The 17,566-nt window shown below is 37.7% G+C and overlaps 1 protein-coding gene across 2 annotated transcripts in view; it reads right to left on the bottom strand.

Annotated features, from left to right (window-relative positions):
- The window catches only part of VCL (vinculin), a 101,326-nt gene that overhangs the window by 36,198 nt on the left and 47,562 nt on the right, over nt 1-17,566 (bottom strand). For both annotated transcript variants that reach the window (XM_060125822.1, XM_060125823.1), the window contains 4 exons: nt 9,645-9,795; nt 9,356-9,464; nt 6,369-6,491; nt 4,796-4,956 (listed from right to left, as the gene is read on the bottom strand). In XM_060125822.1, coding sequence (XP_059981805.1) covers nt 4,796-4,956; nt 6,369-6,491; nt 9,356-9,464; nt 9,645-9,795 — 544 coding nt within the window. The remainder of the gene's footprint in view (nt 1-4,795; nt 4,957-6,368; nt 6,492-9,355; nt 9,465-9,644; nt 9,796-17,566) is intronic.

The following is a 17,566-nucleotide window of genomic DNA, read 5'->3' as shown; positions in this document are numbered from 1 at the left end:
TCAACTACACTATGTACCATTAAGCTTTTTGTTAAACCTTGTTATGTAGGTCTAAGTACTCAGAATACACTCTGGGTATGAAATAGAAGAGAAAAAAACTGTACCCTCAATAAGTACTGTTCTCTGTAAAATCTCAAATTTGCGAACAAGAAAAGTCTCCACCAATCTCTTCTCTGTTTTTGTTGTTGTTCTTTTTTTTAAAGAGTGAATATAAAAAAGACCAGATCTAGTCATGTAGCTTTGGGGACAGCTGTCAGGGATCTGATACCCTCCTGCTCTGGTCCGTTTTACTGTAAAACTCTGATGAGTTCAGGTTTTAAATGAGAAAAACCATAGTGCCTTGGCACTCTGCCACCTATACCAGAAGTCAGAAGGACAACCTAAAAGACTCCTTTTTACATGCTTTTCCAGGACCTGAAACACTTCTGAAATTTAATATAAAGTTAGACCTAAAGAACACTGAATAATACCAAGAACCACTGAGTTCCTCCCACAGACGATCAAGAGGAACTGTGGTAGGGAAAGTGAGCTTCTCCGTTCCCAGGCTCTTGAAAATTTTTAATTTGGGACTAAGGACCCTCTCTCATTCACTGCCCAAGCTACTCTCCCTTTTCCACTAACACCTCCCAACCCCACCCTTCCCACTCCAGCCCATTCCTGACCACATTTCTACCCTCAAGTCCATGTTTTAAACAAAGATGTTTTTGGAAAGATAAATTGGGCCGTAGAACAAAATCTTATAAACTACATTTAACCTTGGAGAGAAAGTCATCTAGCCCTGAGCCTTCAGGCAAGCTACCCTCCCAGGCATCAGTTCCTCATCTCCAAGAATACCTTCTCAGTGCTTCCGTGCCACCTATGCACACACAATCAGTTATACCAACTAAAAGATCACTTGGATCAGAAGGGAAATGTCAATTCCTGTACCATGTTGGGCTTTTCTCCTTTGGCTGGGGGGGAGGATGAAATATTATATATACCTAAATTAACTATTTATCTCAAACTCCAAAAGATAAATCCTTTGTTGTATTAGCTGCATACTAGAATACTAAAACTAATACTGCATAATAGAATACTAAAAGACTCATAAAAAGCTCATATATAACCTTATTTTTTTCAAAACTGAAATAAAAATCAACCCTTAAATCCTCAATGGTCTGCAGTAAGGGCAAGTTATTATAGGATTGCATGTTCTAAACAGTATTTCCTTCTTTGGTAGACTAGAGTAATCTGTGCAAGACATCTGAGTCACTCACTACATTTACCCACCACCAACCTAGGCCCACCATGGGAGGAGACACACCACAGGGACGAATTCTGAATAATAGTATCTAATGACTCAAGTTGCAGTTACAGGAACACCTACATAGGGTTCAAAAATTCTTAGCAATGAAATGCTTTTTAAATTTTTTTCACTTCCTCTTTATTCTCAGCATGCGTCAAGATACAAGTAATATAAATACCAAAAAAAAAGAGATTAAATATAGATTGCTAAATTTACAAAGGGTAAAATTAGAACTGTGTTTAAACCCCAAATTCTTTTGTCTCATAATGTATTCCCAGGAAAAATGCTAAAATAGTTTTTAATAATCATTATGATTGTTGATTTAGGAGGGGAAATTTTTTATTTTCAAAATAAAGTGAAGTGTTTAAAGTCAAAGTACTTATAAATTTGTAAATCTGCCATTTGAATGTAGGTATAAAACGTAAAATAATCAGCTATTGCATTGCCTCTTTAAAATCTTAACTTATTCGGCAAGACGTACTTTTACCAAGAATTTTTTCCACTTACTTTCTTCCCCCACTTTTCTAGAGGAACCATCACTTTCCAGGAGAAAACTGCACCAGTGGGGAAGCATGAAACAAGTATGGTAAGACAAAGTTAATTCTTTATTGGTAGGGGTGAAAGGAGGTAAAAGATATCGTATGTATTAAACAGAATGGGAACCCAGGGGTCACAGACAGACACAAGGTCTGATTAATTCACTGCTTACAGTTGAGCAATGAAAGATGCATAATGCTACTAAACTGAAAAATAACCAAACCCTAGTTACCAATTTCCATTTTCAGGGTAAAATTTTTTCTAAATATTCTTGCAACTAATAAAAACAATTACTCTTAGGGGGTAAGGGAGGTAGAGTGGATAGGGATGGGGATGAGAGTGAGCTGTGTCACACATATCCTTTTATAGCATTTTTTCAATATTTATTTATTTGTTTGTTTGTTTATTTATTTGGTTGTGCCAGGTCTTAGTTGTGGCTCGCCGGCTCCTTAGTTGTGGCATGTGAACTCTTAGTTGCAGCATGCATATGGGATCTAGTTCCCTGACCAGGGATTGAACCAGGGCCTCCTGCATTGGGAGCACAGAGTCTTAACCACTGCGCCACCAGGGAAGTCCCTTTATAGCATTTTGATATTTGAATCAGGTAAATGTAAAACAAAAGCAAAATGAAGTTAAAAAATAAACATTTCTTGCTCATTCTGATGTCATTATGTACTTAAGCTTCTTTTAGCTGAACTAATTTTATTTATTTCCTTTCATTCTGATAGTTTTACAGCATCCTAACAGTCTGGTTCCTTCCAGATCAGCATAAAACTGAGAGAGCTATTAGACTGTACACAGTGGGGACCAGGTTTATATTTCCCTTGTATATGCCCCCAAATGCCTAATCTTCCTCCTGAAAAACTCAACTGACCACGGTTTTGGTTTTGGTTTTGGTTTTGGTTTTGGTTTTTAAAGAAGCAGCTCTCGGCACTTGCACAAAATAAAGCTCAGTCACACTTAGTTACTAATTGATGGATGACTTTTCCCCTCCAAAAACAGAGAAACATTAAGGTTGCAAGGCCTGCTTTTCTTTTTTACTATTTCTCATCTGCTAGAAGCAAAGGGAAGAGAATAAGGAAAGAGATTAGATTAGAGGAACATGAGATCATGGAGAACAACAGCTGATTCACAGCTTAGATAGCAGAACATGCAGTGAGCCAGGTACTGAAGTTAGGAAAAACTTTAGGTAACCTGACTTTTTTCCTTTTGATTTTTAATGCTAGGATTATTGTGAAGGACAGGTGCCCCATCTAGACTCTCTAGCTTACCCATTTTCATTATGGCTTAAAACCTCAATGATGCATCTCCAAAAGTCAAATTCCAGAGCCTGCAAAGGAAACTGGTAGGAGAGGCAAATACGAGATAGCAACAGCTGGAAGTTTCCTTTCCTAAGAGCAAGGTCCACTGGTAACTTAGGGGTCACCCGGCTACCTGGTGAAATCTGCCCCTCAAGTGAGGTCAGTGGGAACGACCAGACCAAAACAGTTCCCAGGAGACTGCTCAAAGAGAGGAAAGCACCCACCAAATATAGAAAGCCTGACATCCCATAGTAATGTCTTTCCTTTTGCTTTCCCCAAAGAAACAGCTCCACATGAGCCAAACATGAGTCTGCCCAGCACAGCCCCAGAGTCCCGTATTAAGTCAAATTCTGACGCATATTCAAGCACAGTGTTACACACCGGCACACGGAATGAGGCACGGCACACAGCACAAGAAAACCTCACAGACATGCTTTTTCTCTTTTTAAGCAAAAAAGAAACTAGAGGGCAAGAGAAAGCTTACCTTCTAAACGTGAGAAAAAGAATAAAACAAACAAGAGAACAAAAAAAAAGATGCATAAAGAAGTCATAACAGGGAAGTGAAAGTTATCAAATATGCAAAAGCAAAATTAAGTAAAATATCAAAGACGTTACATGATTTTACAATATGGATTTAAAATACAGTCTTAGAACTTGTTCAAGAACTTCATGCCTCTGAAAACAAATCCATAGTTAAGATAATCTGACTAATTTCTCCTCCACTCTTAGTTTAACTTTCTGGTCAACAAAGAGAGACTGTTGATTTTAGCCCCAGCTTCGACCTTACCTTATAGGTGTCCTGGAGGACAAACAGAGCCCTACTGGGCACCCAGTGGAAATCATACTACAATATCCCCTCTGTAGTCTGCCACCAGCCTGCTGCGTGGCCCTGGAGATAGCATTTGGGTCCACACAGTGGGGGAAGCTGGATCCTGGAGACAATGTGTTCCCCCCACTGCCTGCATCTTGGGCTCCTACAAGGGAAGTGTAAACCCAAGTGTCTCTGTTCCCAATCACTAGACAAGAAGCAGACCAGAGCAGCAGCACCTCAAACCACCGCTGCTGGGCTCTAGGCGGAATCCACCAACCCTTCTGGAATTCAAGAGGAAATTCTAGACCAAGGGTAAAGGGACCCCTCAAACTAACTGACAAACGTGAAAACTAATATTTCAGTTAAGCTCTCTTTAGGGAAAACAGAATGATGAAGGGACACACCTAGAAATGTCAAGAGTTTCCTTTGTAGATTTCTCTGGGTCAAAAATTGGTTAAGAAAAGTTTTCCATAAAATTCAGTCATAGGCATATTCTGTATCTTACTTAGTCACCTAGCAACAACCACCCACATGAAAGGCAGGGCTCCCACCCAGGAGAGTATACACAACACCAGAATTCCTCCAACAGCCCAATCAGCTTGAAGGAAAAGCTACATCCTAGCTTTCAACCAACATTCACCCTGCATACCTATTTGTTTGTTCTACCTCAGAGCAAAGGAAAAGCGCAAAAGCAGGAAGTAACCCATAACCCTTTATTTTACAAAAGTAAAGAAGAAAATACTTTCATAATATCTAAGTAGTCTTATGCTACACACAATTACAAGAAAAAATGTGAGACAATCACATCCCCAGGAAGGGAAAATTGGGGATTTTGCTTATTTCTCCCCCAATAACACTTACCTTGCTGGCCCAGGCATCTTCGTCCCAAGAAGTGAGTTGTAATACACGAATGATCTCATTAATTTCAGCGCTCATCTTTTCTACAGTAAAATTACGATTTTTCAAAGCTTCTTCAATTCCTTGGTTTTTTGAGTTTTTAGTTGTTACAAAAATCTTCATAGCTGTAAAAATAAACGAAAGATCAGAAACTAAGCCTGGAATTTAATCTTGCTGTATTACAATATTCACACAAGATGTTCCACACTGTGAACATGTTTTGGGCTTCTAAGGTCTTAAAAAAGAATATGAAAACAAACACTGCAAGTCTGCCATTAAAGTTCCAGTATCAGCAACCTTCACTGTTAAGAAAGCTCAAGGTACAAAACTTCACCACATCATGATCAGAAAACTAATTTAACATGCATATACTGAAGATCCACAGTCACAAAATATCCACTATCCTTCTAAATCAATTATCATCCCAGCCCTAACACTGGCCCCATCAAACACAAACCTAATGTGACGAGATAAAAACAGTCAGTAAAACTGTAACCAAAGAATGCCGCTTGACCCAATCCTAGTGGAAGATCCCAAAGTGTTGAGTTTATCTTCCATGATTTATCTTAACATATAGCAGGGACTATCTAACCCCTAAAAGTGAAGAAGAAAATAATAACGAAACACTAGAGAAGAGAATATCTTCTTATAAACTAACTAAAATTATAAAAACAAAGATTAATCAATGCTTTATTGAGTTACCCAGATTAGAAAGAAAGATTCTTCCCAACAGCCTTTCTGCCATATGGAACAGTTGGTCTCAAAAACATATTTTTGAGAAGATTATAAGGCGCTATTTACAAATTTTTGTTTTCTCGTTCATGTAAGGGCTTTCTGAACTCTTACACTCACATCTCCTATTTTAGCTACTACTTGAAATTACAAAGCAGGAAGGCAGTAGCTGGCGATTACAGTGACATGCCTTATAAAATTCTGAAAATAAAGCTGCCCTCTAAGACTTAAACCAACTAACCCACAACTTGACAAAGATAATTTACATAAACCATGAGATGTCTGGTACATACTAGACACTCAATAAGTGCAACTCCCTTTTGCTAGGTGAGAGAGCAGCCACCATGTTTGCATTTCTGGGCTCTGCCCAATGGGAACGTGGTCCTAGTTGGTGTACACCACCTGCTCTTCAACGTAGAGAAGAGTTAAATATCTTCTAGGAAAGGGCTGTGGGTTCACTTCCTTACTATACAGTGCTCTATAATATCCATTCCAGCTCCTAATTGTTTTTTCTGAGTACAAATAAAGGTGTCAAAATCCATACATCCAAAACTAGAGTTTCTAGAGGAGAAAAGGGCCTGTTAGAACTTCAAGAGAACAGTATGAGGCAACAGGAGAGCAATTTCAAACAAAGAGCAAGAGAAGGAGAGCATTAGAGAAGATAAATACTGGTTCTTAGCTAATCAGCTGCATTTTTACTCAGGCTGAAAGACATGCAACTAAACAGCAAAAGAAAATAAACACCAGAGTTTAGAACATGTTAACATGGTTTTTTTCTGTAAGATAAATTATAGACAGAAAATACCTGAAATGAGAACTGGCAGCAACTCTTTCACGGTGTTCATTGAGTTCACCAACATCACTCGGTGCTCCTGGTGAGTCAGTTCCTGCTGCCTCTCATCGATCATCTTGGCCATCTTAGTCATTCCTGGGGCACAGGGAATAAATTGTGCAGAGTGAGCCATGAAACAATCCAGAGTCTGGCTTTCTGAGCCTAAATCCATTATGAATTACTGTGAAAGTCCAAACTGACTGTCCACTTATTTAAACAACAGATACTATCACTGAACTCTAGCATTTATGACATAGAATTTTTCAGGACAGTTCTAAATTAATACAACTTTATTCTTCTCATTAAAAGCAATTTATTAAATATAAATCCTAAATGTAACATAATTTTCACACATTTGACATAAATACATTCACAAATATTTTTTAAATGTTGCAATTAGTAAATATACATTTGAAAAAAAATTCACAAGTGGGGGGAAAAATACTTTGCCTGTCTACCATACCAGCTTTCATGCCATGTACCTGGCCACTGACCTATGTGTATAAGAATCTCATGTGAGCCTAGTACAGGCACACCTCAAAGATACTGCGGATTCAGTTCCAGACCACTGCAATAAAGTGAATATCATAATAAAACGAGTCACAGGCACGTTCTGGTTTCCCAGTGCATATAAAAGTTATGTCTACACTATACTGTAGTCTATTAAGTATGCAATAGCACTATGTCTAAAAAAACAATGTACATACCTTAATTTAAAAATACTTTATGCTAAAAAATGCCAACTATCATCTAAGCCTTCAATGAATCATAATCTTTTCAGTAGTAACATCAAAGATCAGTGATCACAGATCACCATAACAATATAATAATGAAAAAAATTTGAAATATTGTGAGAATTACCAAAATGTGGCACAGAGACATGAAGTGAACAAATGCTATTGGAAAAATGGCACCAATAGACTTGCTTGAGACAGGGTTGCCACAAACCTTCAATTTGTAAGAACGCAGTTATGTGTGAAGCACAAGAAAGTGAAGCAAGGTGTGCCTGGGCTAAGAAACTAGCGGCTGAAAAAAATCTTAAGAATTACAATAATGTGTTTTGTTTTCATCTTTAAATTTTTCTGTACTTTCCAACTTATCCAAAATAAGGATGTATCACTTTTATAATTAGAAACAAATAAAAATAATTATGGGAGCTTCCCTGGTGGCACAGTGGTTAAGAATCTGCCTGCCAATGCAGAGGACATGGTCTCGATCCCTGGTCTGGGAAGATCCCACATGTCACGATCAACAAAGTCCATGTGTCACAACTACTGAGACTGCGCTCTGGAGCTCGTGTGCCACAACTACTGAAGCCCGCGCCCCTAGAGTCCGAGCTCCGCAACAAGAGAAACCACTGCAGTGAGAAGCCTGCCCACCGCAACAAAGAGTAGCCCCGCTCGCCGCAACTAAGAGCTCACGCACAGCAATGCAGCCAAAAATAAATAAATACAATAAATTTTTAAAATAATAATAATAATTATGGTGATGACAGCATTTGAAAGCATCTGGTGTTTTGGAGTTAGCATGCTAGCACTTTTTGCTACTTTGGTTATTATTCAAGGGTACTATGTGATTCTCTAACACTTTGGTTTTCCAACTGCTCTTAGAACTTCTTAAGCAGGTTCACAGATCGTCAAGGGGCACCCAGAGGGAGATGGAAAGGGTGGGGCTGCCTCTGCTTCATCCAGAGTAGCTCCATTTCTGTCTTTTATATGTTGGGATTCGGCAAAGATTTATTTTTTCATTATTTCATTAGATTTTTTAATTGAAGTATAGCTCATTTACAATATTAGTTTCAGGTATACAGCATAGTGATTCAGTATTTTACAGATTATACTCCATTAAAAGTTATTACAAGGTAATGGCTGTAATTCCCTGCTATACAATATATCCTTGTTGCTTGTCTATTTTATTTTTTAATTTGAGTATAGTTGCTTTACACTGCTGTGTCAGTTTCTGCATATATCCCCTCTTTTTTGGATTTTCTTCCCATTCAGGTCACCAGAGAGCACCGAGTTCCCTGTGCCATACAGTAGGTTCTCATTAGTTATCTACTTTATACATAGTAGTATATATATGTCAATCCCAATCTCCCAATTCATCTGCATAAGATTTCATTTGAAGAAATAAAATTTCTTCACAGTGCTAGGAGAAAGTTTAAAGGGTACTGCTCTAAAGCCATTTCCCAGCGATTTTCAATGACAGCTCAGAGAAATTCTAAACTGCCTTAAGTTTACAGGATGACTGCACTGAAACCTCAAGGAAATACATTTTATGTAAGACAAAAGAATTTTATAAGATAATATGTGATTCTTAATACTAACAAATTAAACATCTGATATGTCTTGTCATTGGTCTAATTCATACTTTAAGGAGCCTCAAGTTCATGTTATATGTCTATAACACCAAAAGCTGGTATCTGTTCATGTATTTTGAATACTGAATTCTCAGATGACTACACAATCAGAGATTTAGCCACAGAAGTTCTTCTCTCCTTCTAGGTCTGATTATATTATGCAGGCTTGGGCAACGGCATGAATCCATAATAGTAGGCAGGCTAATTAGCAAGCTAAGAGGTCACAGAGAGCTACAGGCCAGCTGGCAGACAGTGAAGGAATGCTGTATAATGTGGAATGAAGAGGTCAGGATTCAGGGTGGCCTTAAGCACTGCAGTAATAGGAAATTATTTCCTACATTCTCCAGCAACATTTGCAATGTCTAGTTTAGTTCATTAGACAGGGCCAGGATCTGTAGAAAGCAGATTCAGCTTTCAGAGACAATGATATCTCTTCAGTAGAAGCACAGAGTCAGCTCCATCAACAGAGTAGAGACAACTAAAAGTTCAATGCATCATTACCTATCTCCCACAAAAAAAGTAGGGAGGAGTACCCCTTTCCTCTTGATCAAACATGGACAATCCATAAAAAATTCTGCTATAAAAGTAGGATATGACTAACCTGGTCCAAGATTCTTTGTGTAAGTGACCAAATCTTCCATAGTTTCCACCACCTCTGCCACTGTAAGATATTCCAAAATTCCTTTGCAAACTCTAATAATTTTACGAACCTGAAAATATATTTCATAGTATTCAGTCAATTGAGTAAACGATAAGTAAAAAACACAGTCATTCAGATGTGTAGCTAGTCAACATTTTGTCATCCTAAACAATCCTCAATCCTCCATTATTATCTTTTAAGGCTGGGCTTTTTGTCTGGAAGAGGTCTGCATGGGCCTCAGGTTGTCTACCTCAGCCTCGTCGAAGGTGAGGAGCAGGTCTGATGTGCCGGAGAGGATGCCCCTTGATCCATCAATTAGATAATCTCGAGCAGGCACTGAGTAAGGGTCTGACTGAAGCATCTGGGCTGCCTGGACAAGCTTGGTGCAAGCATTCTCCACCCTGTGGGGAGGAACATGGAGTTAACTCACTGGCAGAACCAAGCAGAAGAATATCACATGCAAATGCAAAGAATGTAAATGGACATAAATTCACATTTTTTTCCTATATGGAAAATAGCCAAGACCAATTTATAATAGAACCTAAGTTTCCAGCTTTTAAAATTTACATTAAGGGCAGCACATTCTTTCATTCACTGCACTAAGCCCTTGTTCTTCATTATTTCCTGGCAACAAAAAATAATGAGAAAAAGTTTTGGACCTTTTACTTTAGGTTGTTGTATCTCTGTAACTCCTTTGTTTCCTTCCTATTCACCCTACATACACTGCCATTAAAAGACACTTACACAAAGAACTGATATCCCTGACAACAGTTTCAGATTCAACATCGGAAATAAAATACCAAAGCACTGTGTTAAGCGAAATTTAATAATCAGACAAACCAAAGAAATAGGAGGAAACACAAAGCAAAAGTATGAGGTAATGCATAAATTTTTCTTTCATCTAGCCAAATGGATTTGTTTGACAAACTGGACAGTTTGAAAACAACCCTATAAAACTATGCTGTTAATTAAAATGTCACTGGCATTAATAACTGAATCAGTTAGTAATAGTTTAATATAATATAGTTTAATAACACAGATGACCCGATCAGCCAAAGGTGTCTTTTTTTCGGGGGGGGGGTCATTTAAAAAAGGAACCCGAAATGCATAAAGCAAGTATTCTCCTTGACCCTCTTGTACTACTAAAATGTATTCATTCATTCAATTATTCTTCTGTACAGAGTTGAAAAGGACCTAACAGATCATTTCCTCACATTCAGTAAATCCATTATGTTATCACTGAGTAACTTACATGCAACAAATTACTTTAAGTTAAAATATTTAGCCAAAATTACACATTCTTATTTGGAAACACAGAAAATGTCCCATGCAAATAAAAGCCCACTTCACAGCAAGTTATATCAAATGAAATAATATAAAAACTCAACAAGTATAACACAGTCTTGTTAAAAAATAGAATTAAACCAACATACTAATTTCAACTACATAAAAAGCATTGGGCTATGGACACTATAGGTATGTATATAAAGATGCAAAAAACACTATTCTAACTCTCAAGAAGCATACTTTGGTAATTCACAAACTTCAGAGCCATAAGGCAGCACATAATAAATATCAGCAAAGAGCAAGAGCTCACTGGCGTGGCTTTTGATCAGTCTTAGATGACTGGTTATTTTCTGTTCCTTTTAAATTTTTAAATTAAAATTAAAATTTAATTTGAAATTACATAACATATATATATATATATATATACCCATACATATGACAAAATCATATACACATATATAAAACCCTGAGGCATACAGTGAAAATTTTTCTTCCCTCCACTATCTCCTAGGCATTCAAATTCCATCTACTTGCAGCCAATGTTATGTTTCCTCTGTATTCTTCAAAATAAAGACACTTTATGCACAAAGAAACAAAAACATAGGCTTCCACCATTTTTACACGAATAGGATCATACTATGCATACTCTCTGCATTCTGATTTTTTCACTTAATTTAACTTGGTGATGTTCTAGTAGAAGTACCCAAAGAGCCTCCTCATTGTTTTATACAGCTACATAACTAGTCCCTAATTTATTAGCATGCTGCAATGAATCACCTTGAATAAACATTTTTTTTTTTTGGCCGTGCTGCATAGTTTGTGGGATCTTAGTTTCCCGACCAGGGATTGAACCCGGGCCCCGGCAGTGAAAGCCCCCAAGTCCTAACCACTGGACCACCAGGGAATTCCCAATAAATATCTTTTTTTTTTTTTTTTTTTGGTATGCGGGTCTCTCACTGTTGTGGCCTCTCCCGTTGCGGAGCACAGGCTCCGGACGCGCAGGCTCAGCGGCCATGGCTCACGGGCCCAGCCGCTCCGCGGCATGTGGGATCCTCCCGGACCGGGGCACGAACCCATGTCCCCTGCATCAGCAGGCAGACTCCCAACCACAGAGCCACCAGGGAAGCCCAATAAATATCATTTTTAAATGTGTATATCTGTAGGATACTATCTAGAAATGGAACTGCTGAGTCATAGGTATGGACATTAATAATTTTGACAAACGTTGCCATATTGCCATCCACAGAAGTTATCAATTTACACTCCCACCACAGTGGATGACACAGTGGATCTGTTTCCTCACAGATTCAACAACTCAATGTATAATCAGACTTATGTATCTTTACCAATATGATAGACCAAAATTGATTTCGATATAGTTTGAGGTGAAAGTTATATAATATACAATTAGTAATTTTAAAGGGTATAATTTTCTGTGTGCTTGAAAAGAATGAGTTTGCTCTAATTTTTAGGTGAAATATTTCACATATTCCATCAGCTCAAGCTTGTTAATTGTGCTGTTCAAATCTTCTATATCCTTGCTGATTCTTTTGGTCTGTTTTATCTATCAATTACTGAGTGATAAAATCTTGCACCATAACAACAGATTTGTCCATATCCCCTTGCAGCTGTTTTTGTTTTTTATATATTGAGGCTAACTTATTAGGTACATATAAATTTACAATTATTATATCCTTCTTGTAATCTGAACCTATTTATCATTATGTGATACCTCTTTATATCTCCAATAATGTTTGTTGCTGATATTAATATTGTAAACCAGCTTTCTTTGACTATTTTATTTGACTGGTATATAACTTTCTAACTCTCAGTATCCTTATATTTTAGATGTGTCTTTATAACTACATATATACATATAAGTACACAGTTTTAATCCAGGTTAGCAACTTTTAACTTAATAACTTAGCTCATTTAAATTTATTATTATTGATATATTGGGGGGGCGGATTGAGAGTCTTTTTCTATATTTTTCTATTCCCTTTACTATTTTATAGGTCATACACTTTATGTTTTATTACTTTTGTGGTTCATTAAATAGTTTAGCATGCATAGTTGGCATGGTAACAATCTAAAATGAGTCAATAAGGACTTCGTTGGTGGCACAGTGGTTAAGACCCTGCCTGCCAATGCAGGGGACATGGGTTTGAGCCCTGGTCTGGGAAGATCCCACATGCCGTGGAGCAACTAAGCCCATGCACCATGACTACTGAGCCTACGCTCTAGAGTTCACGTGCCACAACTACTGAATCCCACACACCTAGAGCCTGTGCTCCACAACAAGAGAAGCCACCACAATGAGAAGCCCACACGCCGCAACTAGAGAAAGCCCATGCACAGCAACAAAGACCCAACGCAGCCAAAAATAAATTAACTTTAAAAATAAATAAATAAAATGAGTCAATAATTGTACTTCCTCCCCAAACAACAGAATGATCTTAACATACTTAATTCCCAATCACCCCTTTCCTGACCTTTATGCTATTGTTTTCAAGTTTTGTTTCATGTTTATGTTATTGTTTTCAGGTACAAAATGCTGTATCTTTTTTTTTTTTTTTTGCGGTACGCGGGCCTCTCACTGTTGTGGCCTCTCCCGTTGCGGAGCACAGGCTCCAGACGCGCAGGCTCAGTGGCCATGGCTCACGGGCCCAGCCGCTCCGTAGCATGTGGGATCTTCCCGGACCGGGGCACAAACCCACATCCCCTGCATCGGCAGGCGGACTCCCAACCACTGCGCCACCAGGGAAGCCCTGTATCTTTTACTTTCAACTTTTAAATCTTGTTAGGCATTACATTATTGTATAAGTCAAAGTTTGTTTATATTTACCAACAAACTGTCCAATATGTTGGCTAATCATTCCCTCTTGTATCTCAGGCATTATACCTGGAATCATCTGACTATTGTCTGAAGGACATTCTTTAGCACTTCCTCTAGTAAGTCTGCTGGTGACAAAATGTATCCATTTTGGTTTGTTTGAAAATGCCTACTTTGTCCTCATCCTTCAAAGATTACTTCAGTAGTACAGAATTCTGGTTGACAATTATTTTATCAGCACATTGAAGGTATTACCTCACTATAATTTGACAACAGAACCAGAAAGACATGTAACAGAAGCAGAGGTTGGAGTGATGTGGGCTATAAGCCAAGGAATTCAGACAGCTTCTAGTGGCTGGAAAAGGCAAAGAAATGGATCCATTCCTAGAATCTCCAGAAGGAACACAACTCTGCTAACTCATTCTGGGCTTCAGACCTCCAGAATTGTAAGATAAAACATTTATATTGTGTTTGTTACAAGAGTAATATGACACTGGCATCCAACTGAAATTTACCAGGCATACAAAAAGGCATGAAAATACCACCCATAACAAAGAGGAAAAAACAATCATTCAAAACCAACCCAGAAATGACACAGAGGACAGAATTAGTAGACAAGAACATTAAAATAGTTCCTATAACTGTATTCTATGTGTTCAAAAGCTAAAGGAAAGACTGAGTAGATAAATGAAAGACATAAAAAATATGGAAATAGAACAACTAGAGATACAAAAATACACTGGATAGATTACTAACAGATAAGATATTGCATGAAGAAGATTATTGAAACTGAAGTGCTAGCAATGTAAATTACCTAAAATGGGAGAAAACAAAACTTAAAAGAAAATGATCAGAGCATCAGTGAGCTGTGGCACAGCTCCAAGCAGCCTAAAATGTGTGCAATTGAAGTCCCCAAAGGACAGAAAAGGGGATAGAAAAAAATATTTGAAGAAATAATGGCCACAATTTTTATAAACTTAATTAAAACTTAATTAAAGCCCCAAGTCCAAAAAGCTCAATAAAACCCAAGCACAAAAAATACCAAGGGAATTACAACAAGGTACATCATAATGAAGGTACTTAAAACCAATAATGAAGAGAAAATATTAAAAGCAGCCAGAGAAAAATGAGACACTTTATATTACAGAGGAACAAAGATAAGAGTAACAACAGACTTCTCACTGGAAACAATGCAACCCAGAGAACAGTAGAGCAAAGTACTGAAGAACTTTGAGTAGACCCAAAGAAAATATTTCAAAAATTAGGGCAAAATAAAGACTTTTTCAGTATGTAAGGGTTAAAAGAATTCATCACCCAGCAGATCTGAGCTATAAGAAAGTTTAAAGGAAGTCCTTCAGGAAGAAAGAAAATTATACCAGATAGAAGTTTGGATTTACAGAAACAAATGAAGAGCACAAAATGGTAAATATGTGCATCAATATATAAACACATTTTTTCTTATTGTTTAAATCTTTAAAAGATAACTGACTGACTAAAAGCAAGAACTTTTTTAAAACACAAAGTTAATAAAAAGTAAATCTGATTCTGCTGACTAGTTAGACAATGAGAACTGGTTTTGCGAAGGACTGTGGCAGATGTTTTCCACAAATTAAATGAGCTAAATTTACAGAGAAACATATTTAAGATGTGTATATAACACACAACAGGGCAGAAAACACATGCTTTGCAACTAAACTTATGATTTAAAAATATTTAAATGAAAACTTTAAAATATCCAAGGTATTCAAAAATATTCAAGTGTTTCGAAAGTCTTTTAGGGATGTCAGCCACTTATTAAAGAGCACTGGCCTCATGCTTCAAGATATTTTTTTACAGCCATTCCCTCTAGCTGAAACCTCTCTCTCTCTCTCTCTCTCTCTCTCCCCTCTTTTGCTTGACTAACCCCTACTCATTCTTTTAGGTACCATTTTTAAATGACTGTTTCTTCATGAAACCATCCTATAAGTCTATAAGTACCTTTCTTATGTGCTCCCATGAGACATAAACCCTCCCAGTTTTGTTTTTGCTATCTCCCACAAGAATGTAAGTTCAGCAAGGTCAAGGACCCTATATATCCTATATTCACAGAGTAGAATCCCTGACACATAATAAATGCTCAATAAACATTTATTGAATGAATGAATGGATTTTCACCAAGTACAGGAGATCATGAAACCATCTGGCCATAGAAATCATTAACTCTAAAAGGTCACAAACTTAATTTTATTTTCAGGTAACATGAACCTTGATGAAATTATAGCAAACAAACATAAGCACCACAGAATGCAACTACACCTATTTGAAAGGATACAGTTACTGCACAAGTGTTTCAAATTTGGAAAAAGCAAAAAATAAATGAAAGGAATAACCATCATGGAGAAAGGAAAGAAGAAAAAAAAAAGATGAAATGGAAAAGCTTTACAGGAATCAATTTGATTCTCCACTAATGGTTCCCTTGTGTGGTAAAATGATAGGGCCAAAACAGACACTACACCCTTTCCTTTTACCTACAATGAGACATCTGATCTGTACATTAAAATTTAATGGCATTCATAAAGCCAAACAAATCCCACCATGACTAACCAGTAGGCAGAAACAGGAAAGAGTCTGTCTTGTCTGTGGAAAATGAGATTTTATTTAAACATTCAAGCTGCCTGACTTCTTAAAGAGATCTTCTACTTTTTAATACAAATCTGAATTTTTAAAAAGCATTTTAGAGGATGACAGTAGGGATAAGGTCCATTTCCTAAATAATTATAGATCTTGACTATATACTAATAATATTGATTTAGCTACTTTAAATCAATCAACTAGCACATTTTAAGGCTTCTCTCTGCCTCTGAGTCTTCAACCTAAATTAATAGGAAGCTCTTATGCTTTAGATCAATGGACCAATGACAGCCTCACAGGACCCACTCATAACCCTCTAATCCATTCTTCACAGAATTACTACATGATATAAACCCACACAATTTAAGAGATGGAAAGGTTCCAAACTACTCAGTTCCATGTGATTTCAATTATCACTAATCAAGACGCTTTAACTTATGCTGAATTTTTTATTTAAGAAAAATAAAAGGATAACAGATCTAGAGATTATAAAGATTCACTGCCACAAGACATTTTTAAAGGTTCTTCTAGACTGCATCCAGAAGTGAGAATCTTAAATTCCTTTAGTTTAATTTTTTCATAAATTTGTTCATTTAACATACTGAAGACCTACTACTTGCTACACAAGTCCTAGAACTAGATTTGCAGGGGGTGGGGGTGGGCACACTGTGCGGCTTGCGGGATCTCTTAGTTCCCCAACCAGGGATTGAACCCAGGCCCACAGCAGTGAAAGTGCCGAGTCCTAACCACTGGACCACCAGGGAACTCCCTAGACTTTTTTTAAGTCCCTACTTTTAAGGGGTTACCACCTTGGTAGGACAAGACATACATATAAACAAATACAAATTAGTATTTAAAAGTATGCCCAGCACATGCTGAGGGGACACAAAAGTGGAAGTAGTCATTTTTACCTAAGAGATTAGGACAGTTGTGATAGAGAAGGTGAAGACAACACTGCTTCTGCCCTCAGAAGTTCAGTACTACTTATAATGATGATTCTCCTCACAGCATCTCTGAGTTGTTTTTCCAATGGAATAACATTCTCTCCGCTCCCCCCACCTCTCTCCTCCCTCTCTCTCTCTCTCCCTCTCTCTCTCTCTCTCTCTCTCACACACACACACACACACACACACACACACACACACGAACACATGCATGCACACACACAGTCAAGAGTCCTTTCTGTGAACAATAACATGTATTTGCAATAGACCTGGTTTGACTAGGGAGGGCAGTTCACTATCACAAAGGACAGGTAACTTCCTCACCCTGAAGCCAAACAATCTCAATCGGCTTCTGTCAAAATCAGTTATCATGGGCTTCCCTAGTGGCGCAGTGGTTGAGAGTCCGCCTGCCGATACAGGGGACACGGGTTCGTGCCCTGGTCCGGGAGGATCCCACATGCCATGGAGCGGCTGGGCCCGTGAGCCATGGCCGCTGGG

This window comes from Lagenorhynchus albirostris, chromosome 16 (assembly GCF_949774975.1).
Source record: "Lagenorhynchus albirostris chromosome 16, mLagAlb1.1, whole genome shotgun sequence".
NCBI lineage: Eukaryota > Metazoa > Chordata > Mammalia > Artiodactyla > Delphinidae > Lagenorhynchus > Lagenorhynchus albirostris.
Note: the sequence above shows the minus strand (reverse complement) of the source record. Positions and strands in the feature narration are given on the sequence as shown.